Genomic DNA, 14666 nt, shown 5'->3' with positions numbered 1-14666 from the left:
ACAACTCTTATTTCCGTCTGTAACAACTACTTATAAAATCTATACTAGTATAATCGCAGCAATTTTTGTGACGGGTGGGTAAAAAAGCTTTCGGGTATATCGGATATCCGACCTATTTTAAAAATTCCTTCACAAAAAATTTGTTGGGTCGGGTTATATTTAACCCAACTCATACACCGGATATTCCATATTTAATAATTTAGATTTTTAGAAGATTTGATTAAGATTTATAATTATGATTCTCTTATCATCTTTGTTTGATTTGTTTTTAACTGTTTTGAATCATCATATAATACATAAAGTAAAAAAAAAAAATCATTTTTTTTTCTACATATACTGTGATTTGAAATTTTAAAAACGGACATATATTATCCAATTGACGAAAATGTGTGTTCAACGTTCTACATCGATTAAAATATTTAGACAATAATTCAGGATCATATCATAAATAAGAACATTAATAAAATAAATGAGTTTTTTGGCGGGATGGGTTTGGCGGGACCGGTTTTTGAATCAACAATAATAAAAAGATTAAAATATCATTAATCCGCCGCTTCAATACGGATTTAATCCTTATTTTTTTAATACAAATCACATGACGGGTTAAGAAATTACGGAACGGGTTATATTTCGGAAATGATTTATATGGCGGACGAATTTGAATCAATATTTATATACCGCTTTAATACGGGTTAAATCCTCATTTTATTAATAATTATCTCGTGGACTCGTGGTATACCGTTACTTAATAACAATTGTAAACTATAATATAAATAAATATGTTATAAGGAGATACAATTTACAAAATATTTTTATATTAACTTTAAAATTAAATCATTTGGCGGTGTACCGCGGGTTAAAATCTAGTGGATACGTATAACAACAAAAATGCGTACAAGTATTTATAACGAGCAGGTGGTCGTTACCCGACCGACTTAAATTCATTTCTCGAAATTTGTGGAGCATTGCATGCAAATATTTCTCCAATAAAGAAAGAAAATAAAACAGTTGACATTTATTTTATTAGAGTTGAAAATAAAGAAAATTAGAGTTCTATTCATGGAGTAAAATTTTCTTGTCGATGTCTTTCATAACCTTGAATATTTTAGCACGCCTTGACTCTTAGCTAATATCTCTTTTTATAATTAATAAAGATAATTTTATCATTTTAAAAATTGTATGCATTAACTATCAAATTTTCATATAATTTGAAACGTATAAAGAACCTTTGAAAGGTCTTACCAAAAAAAAAAACCATTGAAAGGACTTTAGGAGATCGTGGTTGAAAAATATCTATGTACTAATTTACCATTTATATCAGTTGTCTATAATTTTCTCCATATATACTTATGAAAACAAGAAATTTAACTTTCGAAACATATGAAATACACCAGATCATTTAAATTTGATTGAAAGAACACATTTACTAGATTTATAACAACTACATTTGAAATTATATATATCAGAAGAAAAGTATTTCTAATCACTATTTAAGTCTTTTTTTCAATAATTCATCAAATCATTATTTACGTATAATTTATTCATCACATGATTATTTCTTTCAGCAATATGTCTATCTGAACTCTGAGGTATTGACACAACGAAAACACTAACACAACCTCTATACTACATGTACCTTTTTTTTTTGTCATTTTTAGATCGATAAGGTCCGATCCATAGCCAATTCCTACTATGCGGAGTAACGCGACTTAGTGGAGTCGAACTCCGGTGGAATGACGAAGTTAAATGGACTTAACCACTTGACTAAATACACATCCCCACTTGACTTAGTACTAGTTAAATGATCAAACTTCTTATATTACATTATTATAGTTGTTAACTTTATATATAAAAGGAGAACTTTATTGGCAAATAAATTGGCATATTTATATTAAGTGTTGAATCATAGTAAATTCATGCATTATTGATACTATATAGCAAATCCACCCGACCAAGTGGGATTTTAGAGAAAATAATACTATGAATAATCACATTTACATCAATCGTCTATGATTCTACACTATAAATTACAGTGTGAATAAATTTGTTAGAAAATATTTGTTTTCCTTACAAAATAATCTAATAATGCAAGATGAGAAAGGTTTATCAAACAAGGAAAGAAATATCCATAATGCATTGACCATGCTTTTACACTTTTAATATTATTATTTTTCATTTATTTGCAGATATTATTCTCTTTTTATATAAATCCTTCCTAAAATGTTGAATTTATTTTAGAAAATCCTAACGAAATGTATTTTTGTCATCACTCCATAGTCAATAGTCAATACGTGCTCGACGATGGCTCGTTGACTTATTTAATAAAATGGCAATATTCAAAATTAATTTTACATAAATACATACGTAAATGTGAGTATGCGTGTGGGTCTATATATATACATGAGAGTAATCGTGTGAATACAACCATTACAATTGTGTGACTATCATTTAAAGAATAAAGCAAACACATGATCCAAAGAAGATAGATAGGGAGACAAAAAAAAAATCAAGGCAAAAAATGGGTTTCTCTCCATCTTCTTCATGGTTTCTTCATCCTCAGCTTCATCATGTTGTTTCCGAGATGTCTTACTTTGATGCTTTTATATTCTATGTAAATATATACATCTCTCTCTTTGACAAAAAAATAAATACATCTCTCTCTATCTCTCTAAAATATATATGAACTCTTCTCTTAAGAAAATATTAATCATATAATTTTTGTAAACTTTTTATTATTATTTGGTTAATTTGATTGTTTTTCAATTTTTATATTTATAGATTGTGCACTTAGTGGACAAGCTAGGATTGTGGCATAGATTTCCAGTGTTATTAGGAGTGGCTTACTTGGGGTTACGAAGACATCTACATCAACGTTACAATCTGGTACATGTCGGTCCGATCAACGGTCAGGGTTACGACAACGATGAGTTCTGTTATCGGACGGCTGACGGCAAGTGTAATCATCCCTCCGACGACTCCATCGGCAGTCAAGGCAGCTTCATCGGCCGGAATATGCCTCCCTCTACTTCTCAGTACGGCGTAAGTTTTTTCTTGGTCTCCTTCATATTCACAATTACTATTTCATAACATGCAAATTAAATTTGCAAACTTAGATTTGTACTTTTGATTAAATTTTAATATAAAGCGAAGTGATAATATAGCAAAAATAAATAGTAGCGGAATGAAACACTAGAACCAAATTTTGTGACGTATTTCTTTTTAATCTCTACTAACCGGTGGTTGAAAGCATGATGTAATTCTCTTCTGTGTTTATTTTATTTTGTCGATTTTTGATTGATTTTAAGTGTACATTGATTTTTTTTGTCAAAGTTTTTTTGTCAATACTTATTTCACTGAAAATTTTAGAAAAAAACTTAAAAAATTGTTGGAGCTTTAGTATTATTGGGGCGGAGGCGGACATACCTCATGAGAGCCACCATAATTGTATTTCTGTTGTTTTTGCATGATTAGTAATACATCTACGGAATTATGTTATGAATTACATTAGTATGATGAGTAAATGCACAACGGCTTGATACATATATTTTATATAATATAATATTGTGTATCATGACAGATTTTGGATCCACATCCAAGTGTAGTGGCGACAAAGTTGTTAGCGAGAAAAAGATTCATAGACAATGGGGACCAATTCAACGTGATAGCTTGTTCTTGGATCCAGTTCATGATCCATGATTGGGTTGATCACTTAGAAGACACCCACCAGGTTTATAATATTTTCAAATTTAACCCCTTTAATCTCAAAGATTTACATTTCTTTCCCTCAACTTTAGATTATAGAACAATAAAGATATTGAAACCTCAACCAGATTGAGCTTGAAGCTCCAGAAGAAGTAGCAAGTGGATGTCCATTGAAGTCATTCAAGTTCCTCAGAACGAAGAAAGTTCCCACCGGTGATCACCACAAATCTGGCGCTGTCAACACTAGAACCCCTTGGTGGTTAGTATCTCAATCATTAGTCACTGCTTAATTGTTGTTTAATTACTATATATCCGAGTTCGATTTTACAAAACATTATATTGGGGATAGGGATGGGAGTGTAATATATGGGAATGACGAAGCCGGAATGAGAAGAGTTAGGGTTTTCAAGGACGGAAAGCTAAAAATCTCTGGGGATGGCTTGTTGGAGAGGGACGAAAGAGGTGTTCCTATCTCCGGTGACATAAGAAACAGCTGGTCAGGTTTCTCTCTGTTGCAAGCTCTCTTTGTGAAAGAACATAACTCTATCTGTGATATGCTCAAAGTAAGTCATTAAATTGATCCTATAACTACGTTTTGCCTCTTTCTTGTGCTGCAAGCAGCAACTCTGTCTTTTTTCTTCTTCTTCTTTTTAGCAACTCTGTTTATGCACAATCATATTAAGTTTTAACATTTTTTCAGGAACGGTATCCAGATTTTGATGATGAGAAACTCTACCGGACTGCTAGACTGGTGACTGCAGCGGTTATCGCTAAGGTTCATACAATCGATTGGACAATAGAACTCTTGAAAACAGACACACTCACTGCTGGAATGAGGATCAACTGGTATGGGTTTTTAGGGAAGAAAGTGAAGGACATGGTCGGAGCAAGATTTGGTCCTATATTTAGCGGCTTAGTTGGTCTGAAGAAACCGAAAGATCATGGAGTTCCTTATTCCCTTACCGAAGAGTTCGTTAGTGTTTACAGGATGCATTGTCTTCTACCAGAGACACTTATCCTCCGAGATATGAAATCTGAGAATGTTGACAAAGCAAACCCTGCAATAGAACGAGAGTAAGATATAGGATGTTTGGTACATTTTTTTAGGTCAATCCAAGCACGGTTTTTCTTGACCTATAAAGTTTTTTTTTTACAGGATACCGATGACGGAACTGATTGGGAAAGAAGCAGGACTAAAGGGTTCGAAAATTGGGTTTGAGCAATTACTTGTTTCAATGGGACACCAATCTTGTGGGGCATTGACATTGTGGAATTACCCTAATTGGATGAGGAACCTTGTGGCTCAAGATATCGACGGAGAAGATAGACCTCACCTTATAGATATGGCTGCCTTGGAGAGTAAGTCAAAATTAATTCTTCTTCTTCTTCTATACATCAGCAATGCTCAACCGATTGATTGATCTGATTTGATTTTGTTCTCAGTTTATAGAGATCGGGAGAGAGGAGTTCCTCGGTACAACGAATTCAGAAAGAATCTGTTGATGAGTCCGATCAGCAAATGGGAAGAGTTGACAGATGATGAAGAAGCTATCAAGGTTTTAAGAGAAGTGTACGAAGACGATATAGAGAAGCTTGACCTTAACGTGGGACTGCACGCAGAGAAGAAGATCAAAGGATTCGCCATCAGCGAAACAGCTTTCTTCATCTTTCTCCTCGTCGCCTCCAGGTTTTTAAATTCCTCAATAATACTACATTTTGTTAAAACAGAGTATTTTCTTGTGTAACAAGGAAACTTACTTGGACTTCAATTTTTTTAAGGAGGCTAGAAGCAGATAGGTTTTTCACGACGAACTTCAACGAGAAGACGTATACTAAAGAAGGATTAGAGTGGGTCAATACTACAGAGACTTTAAAAGATGTAATAGACAGACACTTCCCAAGCTTAACCGATCAATGGATGCGATGTTCTAGCGCCTTCTCTGTCTGGGGCTCGGATCCTAACCCAAACACTTGGGTTCCTTTGTACCTCCGATCCGCTCCATAGGCCATAGCCGTCGGATACTATGGCACATGTTCATTAGTGTCACCGTGGTTCCCTGGTATATTTTTGGGGGGGGCACTGAAATGGTGTAAAATCGTACATATGAATAATCATATTAGTAGAAGAGGTTTAGACATTAGTGTCTTTGGTTAAATAAACGATTACCCCAATTTCCTAACCGTTTTTTCTTAACTTTCTCTATTTTCATTTGCCACCTTCAAAAAATAACAAATTTTCTGAATCAATTTAAAATTGATGTGAACAATATGGTTTTGACAGCTTTTCATGAGGCTTATGATTCTAGTTTAGATCTTGACATTTGGAAAAAGTAGCAAAATCCACAGAACCAGTTTTTTTTTTTTGTGTGGCAACTCTGAGAGTCACATTACAAAATCATGTAGGAAGGAGGCAGCATCTTCTTTAGAGCAACTTAATGAAGTGAAGTTGAATCAGATCTTAACTCTCTTGAAGAAAGAGATCATCAATTTAAGAATCGGATCTCAGGATAACACACTTGTTCAAATGTCTCATCTTTGTCACTATTCTGTGTTGTGTTATGTGTATTGAGAGATAATTCAAAGAATGATGCAAAAAAAAGAGGAGAATCTAGTTTTGTGACAAAGAATGTGTATTGTCCTTTAATGCTGTCGTCATCGGTGCAAATATCACTCAAACCATTGCGTACTCTGCATATGCTAATGAAGTTTCCAAACCTGGATTTTGAGTAACTTGCTTCGGTGTTTCTTAATTTAGCTTAGTTCTCCATTTCTGTATATGCAAAGCAACTTTTTCAGGTAGATAAGTAACAAAACTGGCAAGAATATCCATTTTTTTACATGATTTCGACTTTCTAGTTTCGTCAACCCATGATCTACCCGGTTACATAAGCAAAGAATTACATTGGTAACCAAGTTTTATATATTCTTTTCGATGTCGCCCCCGAACTACTAAATACACCAACCAAACCCAAACCCCGAGTGAGAGTGACAAACCAAACTTCTGCTTCTACAACTCTACTACGGGGCATAGCTTAAATTAAACAGAAAAGAAAGATAAAACAGAAAAGAAAGATAAACACTAAGAATTGTGTAGAGATGCAACTTTCACAGCCATCTCAGCAATAGTCTCATCTTGTTCCTCTACTAAGAATTGTGTAGAGATGCAACTTTCACAGCCATCTCAGCAACACTCTCATCTTGTTCCTCTACTATGGGATCCTGCAAGATAACACAACATTTAAATTTCTCGCACAAGAACATTCATGCATCTACAAAGAAAATATGGAGTTTCTTTTTGTTTACCTCAATGTTAGTTTTAGATTGTACACCTATGCATTTAGAACCACTGATGCTAGAGCTTTTCATCAGGTTACGCGCACTATACCCTCCTCCTCCTCCATTGTCTGTACCTTCAGCTTGTTGTGAAGCTTTGGGACTGTCTAAGGTTGAAGCTACAGCTGCTGTTGTTCTTCTCTCGATATCGTTGCTGCTTTCTTCGACTGTTTCATTCTTGGATGCAGGAACTCGCTCTCTGAAATGCAATACAAGAACATCAATAATGCTGGCTGGTTCATGATTTTGAAAAGACCATCATTTGATGCAGAGACAATAGTTTTAATTAAAATGAAATTGAAACTGAGGTTGTTTTAAATCTGTTTGTACCTTGGTAAGGAAGCATGCTGTCTCTGAAGTGCGTTACTTTTTCCTCCTAGACCTTGATTTTCTTCGAGATGAGCAAACTGCCTCCTAAATCGATCTACCCCACTGCATCGGGAAAGATATTTGTCTCAGCCAAGTTTCTTGAAACCAGAACCGTAGTAACTTATATTTGATCAATTAGCCAACCTGGGGTACATGAAGCTGAGCTGATTGCCACCACGAAGGTATTCCTCCAGCATCTGAGGATGATACTCTAATATCTACGTTTTTTAAGTAATCCATTAGAATCACGAAAAGAGGAGAATCAAAACCAAAGAAAAGATATAGAAGGCTCATCACCTCTCGGTAAATTAACTCTCTGATATCATCTTTTGTCAATTTCTTTCTCTCAAACTCAAATTCAAGCTTTGAAATCGGCTGTGTCGATGGTTCCCGCTCTTTACTTGACAGACCATTGAAGTATGGATCAGCTAATGCCTGTAACACAGATATTAAGAGCGAACTTAGAATTTCAGTTTGTTCTTTAAATTTTCATTATCTTCTGTTCTGCATCAATGTGCCTGTAGTACTATCACATGTCAACGCTCTCAAACATAGTTCCATCTACCTCATGTAGGAATTGCTGCACATACAGATTTTGGCTCTGCAAATACTCTTTGTGCTTCGAAAAGATGGAAAAATAAAACAAAATTTACTTCAGCTTACTTCTTCGGCAGATGGACGATCTTTTGGATCAAAGGCAATCAGGCGTTCCAACAGGCGGAGGGCAGAAGGATCTGCTTTCGGGAATTTTTTAGAGAATGGGACTGGCTGTTTTTTTCTCATGTTGCCAAGATATCTCCTCGCCTTCTCATTTCTGATCTGTCAATTTGAAGATAGCATCTTCATTTATAATGCAACTCAAAATTGTATACATTGATGAAAAATGTTTGATCCAATAGTTTTTCAACTAATAAATAATCTTTTTCTTCTTCTTCTTCCACAGAAGTGAAGAGAGCTATAATACAAGCTTCTTATTCATTAGTTTTTCAACTAATGAATAATCTTTTTCTTCTTCTTCTTCCACAGAAGTGAAGAGAGCTATAATACAAGCTTCTTAACTTTGAAAAACTAACACAAGCATCTGGAATAGTATAACTGACCTTTGATATTGCTTCAGGTGGTGGAGTGCCAAGAAAATCGGTCATAATATCCAATTGGTGAACAACGTTTTTGCCAGGAAATAACGGCTTCCCTAAAAGCATTTCAGCAAATATGCAACCGACGCTCCAAATATCAATCGCAGGGGTATACTGTATTTCGCAAATGTAGAGTTAGAATGGGATCTGTAATCAAACCTTATCCTCCAACGCATGTAGATAGCGAACTAGAGCAGGCATTTATACAAAAGTGGACTCAAAAGGCATACATCGTATTTTAAGAGATAGCAAAGGATTGCAAGAAAGCACATGCGAGAAAAATGAGACTGATTGACGTAAAAGAAATTAAACAGTAATAGAGAAGTCCAATCTGCTGAGAATTATAAGCTTACTTTTGAGAAAAAAGATCCACAAAGTTCCGGGGCACGATACCACCGAGTAGCAACATAATCCTATTAAAAAAAGTTAGTAAGAGTGAGTACACAAGCACTTAAAAGAATGTTACCATAATGCAACTTAAGCCTAAGGGGAACAGACTGCTTTCAGAGTCTTGGTGATAAAAATGACTCACAGTCCAAAAAATAGCGGTAGGGGCATCATTAAAAGACACACGAGCTAGACCAAAGTCACAAATCTTCAATTTGCAATCAGCATTAGCAAGAATGTTCTTTGGTTTCAAATCCCGATGAAACACATTCGCTGCAAACAGAGATAATAGATGTTCAATAACCGTAAATCATAACAACACAAATGGAAGAGACTGATTAAAAAAAGCAGAAACTAACCAGCATGAACATACTTCAAACCACGGAGAAGCTGATACAAGAAAAACTGATGATGCTCAGGAGTTAAATCATCATTAGCTTTAATCACCTGATGAAGATCAGATTCCATCAACTCAAACACAACATAAACATCACGAAACTCTCTCCGAGAAGGCGGAAGCATGATATGCTTAATCTCCACAACATCTGGATGAAGAAGCAACCGCAACAACTTAATCTCCCTAAGAATCCTAGTTGCATCAGAGATATGATCGAAAACATCGTTAATCTTCTTGATAGCAACTCTTTCGCCAGTGTGAGTATCTATAGCAGAACCAACAACTCCATAGCTTCCTTTGCCAACAACTTCTTGAATCTGATACCTATTTGCTTCTCCATACTCCGTGAAGAATTCAGTGTTAGGTATACCCTGAAAAAATAACAGAATCATTCATGATGATTTCTCAGAATTAATCAAATCAGATTCAAACTAATGGAAACAAGCAAAATCTACCTTCTTCTCCATAGGTAAGTGATTTCGTTGCTGAACTTTAATCTGTCTTAGCTTAGACGGATCGAAATCTTCGATAACAGTAAGCTTCTTCAAATCGCTGTCGTTGGGATTAGAAACGGTGGGAGGATTTTGAATCTGATCGTGATTATTGGAAGAAGAAGAAGAAGGACGACGTTGAAAAAAAAGCCAACGACGAACACCGTCGACGAGATTGCCACCACCACCCATTGATTTTGAGGCTAATAATAATAATCACAGATTTTGGGGTTTCCAATTTTACTCTCAGCCAATCGTTTCTTCGTCAAATCATTTACACATTATTCGCCGTTTCTCTCGCTGAATTTTTTTTTTTTTTTTCTCCCGAGGACTTGAAAACATGTTCTTCTTCTCTACTGTTTTTTTTTTCCTTAATTAATTTCGTACTTGCTCCAGTTGATTTTGTAAGAAAGAGACAGAGACGCGGGCAAGTGAAGACCCATTAGTTTATTATTTATTACTCTGATGAGTCAAATTATTGACCAAATCGGTTTAATGTGTGGTTTACATGAGTTGCGGTTTAATTTTTGATTTGTGAACCACTAGCTTTGGGTGTTCACGTGGTATAGTATATAAATGGGCCTTGGCCTATTTCAATACTAGGGATATCCTTTTAGATCCGAACGATAGCGAAAGATTTTAAACACGCTCATTAACAAAACAAACTTATTCGTATTAGTCACTTTTATCTAATTCAGATATATATAAGCATTTTTTGCTATAAGAAAAATGTAGATTATTCGAACATAATTTGTTCTTTTATAATTAAATCATGATTAGTCAAGGAGCTTTAAGAGCACCCTCAGCCCGTGATCCAAGATGTTGAGATTGAGTTTTGCTAGGTTAAACTAGATAGTTGTTGTGTTTATGCGTGGACTTTCTGGCCAAAAATATTAAAGGATAACTAATGTATTAGGGGAAAAATGTCGTTTTATCTCCCAACTTTCAAAAAGTGGTCAATCAATACGTCAACTTCATATGTGGCCATTTAAAACATGAAATAAACGTTGACTAACGTTTGAGACATGGAAATTCGTTGACCAGGCCAAAACAGACATGCCGTTATCAGTCGTTAACGGAACTTCTAACGCCCGTTATCACCCGTAACGACTCTGTTAATCAACTTTCAAATTGTGGCCATTTTAAACATCAACTTCATATGTGGCCATTCAAAACATGAACTAATCGTTGACTAACATTTGAAACATTAGAATTCGTTGACCAGGCCAAAGTAGACATGTCGTCATCATTCGTTAACAGAACCTATAACATCCGTTATCACCCGTTAACGACACTGTTAGTATGTCCAAAAAGATTTTTCCCAAATGAAAACACCAAATCCCCAAATCTATTTCTACAACAGCTCAAACAAGATGAATAGTCCTATTATCTCTATCTCCATTTCAGAAAAGCTACATTTAGTCTAGGCCCGAACCCGACCCGAACTCGAACCCGAACAAGTACCCGAACATACCCAAAATATAAGTACATAGTTATAATATATTAGTAATATTTATACTTGTAATAACCTAAGTGCCAAAATTATTCGGATGTTAAGATATTTTCGGGTGTTTTAGCTACTTTGGGTTAGATTCGGGTTAAAATACTTGGGTTTTATAGATTTTTTGATTATTTTTCAATACTTTGCATAGGATCGGATACAAAATTTCTAATATTTGGATACTTTGGGTAAACCTGAATCCGAACCCAAAATACCCGATCCGAACCCGACCCGAACCCGAAGTTTTAAAATACCCGAATGGATCTTAGTTTTCTAAACCCGAAAAACCCAAACCCGAAAAACCCAACCCGAACCCGACCCGAATATCCGAACGCCCATGCCTATTTTAGTCCTATGATGGGTCTACAAGTTTGCTTCCATGATTCCTTTTTAGATTTAAAACAAATATATAAACGATGTTTGCTTCCAATTATTGGCTCTACGATTGTCTATATATCAAACCATGTCCTTGGATTATGCTTTAAACAAAACATTTGTCCTGATTTTCTCTCGATTATTTTCAAAACGACGTCGTTTTGGATATACTAACAGAGTCGTTAACGGGTGATAACGGATGTTATAGGTTTTTTTAACGAATGATGACGACATGTCTATTTTGGCCTGGTCAACGAATTCTCATGTTTCAAATGTTAGTCAACGATTAGTTCATGTTTTAAATGACCACATATAAAGTTGATGTTTAAAATGGCCACAATTTGAAAGTTGATTAACAGAGTCGTTACGGGTGATAACAGGCGTTAGAGGTTCCGTTAACGACTGATAACGGCATGTCTATTTTGGCCTGGTCAACGAATTTCCATGTCTCAAACGTTAGTCAACGTTTATTTCATGTTTTAAATGACCACATATGAAGTTGACGTATTGATTGGCCACTTTTTGAAAGTTGGGAGATAAAACGACATTTTTCCCAATGTATTAGAGATTGGGCAGTCACAAAATGTGACGTGAGCCAAGGTAAAAATAAATTGTGGATGATTAATGTGTCATTCTAAATATTTTTCGATGGTCGACTCATATCATATTTAAACCATGAGATTTGAAAGCGAATGAAAAATCTAGACAACATAATGGGTGCAGGTGGTTATGAGTTTAGATCATCTCCAATGCCCACTTCTATTTTAGAAGAGATTTTGCTCCAATGTATTCCTCTAAAATAGAGGAGAGAGACATTGGATTATTCTATATATAGATGGGTTCCTAAACCACCATGAATAAATATAAAGGGAAAATCATACTCGACGCATACAACAATGGCATACTTAATTCCTAAACCACCATGAATAAATATAGAAACTTAACTAAATAAAACACATTAGCTAGATTTTTGTTCAATGATTTAACGAAGAAATATTTTTTTGGTTAAGTATTAACGAAGAAATATTAGATAGAGGAGAAAAGTGATAGGTGGGCAAGTGGTCCCCAGCAGCAAACAAAATGTGTGGCTGTCACCAATTGGAATGCACCAAAATTCTTTATTACGACAAAAAATAAAAACTAAGAGACTGCTTTTTTATTTCTTTTTCTGATTGGATAACTATGACGTGGCATACGTCAGAATCACTACCATTCGCGCGTTCATTTCACGTGCTTTGGTCAAATTAGTCAAACCCCCGAGAGATCCCGTCTCAAAACGAATGTTCTTTTATTACGGTTTTTAACTTTTAATCCGTGCTTTGGCCTATTAAACTCACACGCAAGGATATATTAGTACTTTCTCCGTTTTCGAATAGTTGTCGTTTTAACTATATGCACACAAATTAAGAAACTATTAATGTTGTTAGTTTTTCAATATAAAAACTAGGATCGGACCCGCTGTCCACTGCAGGAGGATATTGGTTTATATACGTTGCATTTAATATTGTGTGTGTTTTTTAGTAGAACGAATCGTGTAGTATACTTATAAATATTCACAATAACGAATTGTAGAGAAAATATAAAATTGTTTATAAATATACCCATCGTATTAATTAAGATTTACAAAATAGAATTTTGTGTTTTAAAATTCTAAAATTAGACGATTCATGGGAATTAAAGCAGTCAAAATAGGTCAAAAACCGCGGGTCGAGCCCACATCATCTCACTATGGGGCAGATTTGGAAAAATATATTAAACCCGCAAATAAGCGGGCCACATAGATTAATTCGAAGTGGGTCATAGGTTTAATCGGTTTTCATCCGCGGGTTGGCGGATCAGCCCGCATATTAGTATTTATTGATAAAATTATAATTTATTCAACATGTGGTAATTTAAACAAACTTTTAATAGTATTTTTATTTATTTATTTATTTTAGTAGTATTTTAAATTTTGGTTACTTTAAAATTATTTAAACAAAATCCATGGACAATCCCGCAAATCCGCATACATTCGCGGGACGGGTTTGTATTTCATATTTCTTTCAATTAATGATAATTGGCTAAAATAAGCGAAATTAATGACAAAAACGTTGATTGTTATGGAATTAGTCCCAAAAATATATGAACAAATTTATTATACGTAATTAATGTATAATATTGTTCGGAATATGCTTTTATTTTTAGTTACCATAAGTATAATCAGATTTTATTTGATTTCCATAAATATTTGATGTTATTTTGATTTTTCATTATTAATTCGAATTTATATTCAAAAAAAAATTCAAAGATCCGATTTCAGAAATTGGGTCAATTTTCTGATTTTAACCCGACCCATTTTCATTTGTACTTCTCTTTTAATAGTATAGAGATATCATCAATTATCTACCTAAACATAATTTAATCAATAGTAAATCAAGTTGCATAATAAAAATAAATATAAAAAATGAAAAAGTAATAAATTTTGCATCGAAAACTGAAAACGACAACTAATTAAAAACAAAAAAAAATTCTCTAAAACGATAACTATTCGAAAACGGAGGGAGTATTTTGTAAACGCATTTTTTTTTGGCTTAAAGTTAAACCAAACATAACGTGTAGTGATACCGATTAGTAAATCCCCATTTACTTTTTTGTTTCAACGTAACTAAGCTTTATAGTTCTTATCTTTTTGGACAAATCTCAAGCCGCCCAAAATTGAATTGTTGGCCAACTACCCTTGAGCACTTAAAACCTCCAATCGTTTTCCTTTTTTTTTAAAATGAAATACAGACGCTTTATACTATAAAATAGATTTCTTAAGAAGTGTCTTTGGGAAAGTGGATAACATATTTAAGTCGAATTGGGGGCGGGGGGGGGGGGGGGGGTATGAAAATAACGGTAATAGTTTTTTTTTTTTAACCGTATCTATCATTCCAGTAAACAAAATTTTAAATTTAACCATCAATGGTGGAAAACAATTGCAAACTTCTTCCCAT

At 34.4% G+C, this 14666-nt stretch overlaps 2 protein-coding genes across 5 annotated transcripts; one reads left to right on the top strand and one right to left on the bottom strand.

Moving 5' to 3' along the window:
• Window positions 1-2310: 2310 nt before the first annotated feature.
• On the top strand, window positions 2311-5905 carry LOC9323562 (alpha-dioxygenase 2). Its single transcript, XM_002888894.2, has 9 exons — window positions 2311-2611; window positions 2779-3039; window positions 3578-3727; window positions 3831-3961; window positions 4052-4265; window positions 4403-4776; window positions 4859-5061; window positions 5146-5389; window positions 5482-5905. Exons 1-9 carry the CDS (start codon window positions 2519-2521, stop codon window positions 5705-5707), a joined length of 1896 nt encoding a protein of 631 aa, XP_002888940.1. The 5' UTR covers window positions 2311-2518; the 3' UTR covers window positions 5708-5905.
• A 572-nt stretch (window positions 5906-6477) lies between these two features.
• Window positions 6478-10183, bottom strand: LOC9325003 (mitogen-activated protein kinase 15). Of its 4 annotated transcripts, none has more exons than XM_021034862.1 (12): window positions 9780-10183; window positions 9287-9695; window positions 9073-9200; window positions 8894-8953; window positions 8505-8654; window positions 8068-8223; window positions 7702-7839; window positions 7549-7622; window positions 7366-7467; window positions 7006-7234; window positions 6883-6921; window positions 6478-6817 (listed from the first exon to the last, which is right to left on the bottom strand). In XM_021034862.1, the coding sequence occupies exons 1-12, from the start codon at window positions 10005-10007 to the stop codon at window positions 6782-6784; spliced, it is 1749 nt and encodes a 582-aa protein (XP_020890521.1). In that variant the 5' UTR covers window positions 10008-10183; the 3' UTR covers window positions 6478-6781. The 4 variants fall into 4 exon arrangements, with proteins under 4 accessions (XP_020890521.1, XP_020890523.1, XP_020890522.1 ...); XM_021034864.1 differs by having other exon boundaries at window positions 6883-6924; window positions 7017-7234; XM_021034863.1 differs by having other exon boundaries at window positions 6478-6924; window positions 7017-7234.
• Window positions 10184-14666: the final 4483 nt, after the last annotated feature.

Source organism: Arabidopsis lyrata (genome assembly GCF_000004255.2).
Source record: "Arabidopsis lyrata subsp. lyrata unplaced genomic scaffold ARALYscaffold_2, whole genome shotgun sequence".
Taxonomy (NCBI): domain Eukaryota; kingdom Viridiplantae; phylum Streptophyta; class Magnoliopsida; order Brassicales; family Brassicaceae; genus Arabidopsis; species Arabidopsis lyrata.
Note: the sequence above shows the minus strand (reverse complement) of the source record. Positions and strands in the feature narration are given on the sequence as shown.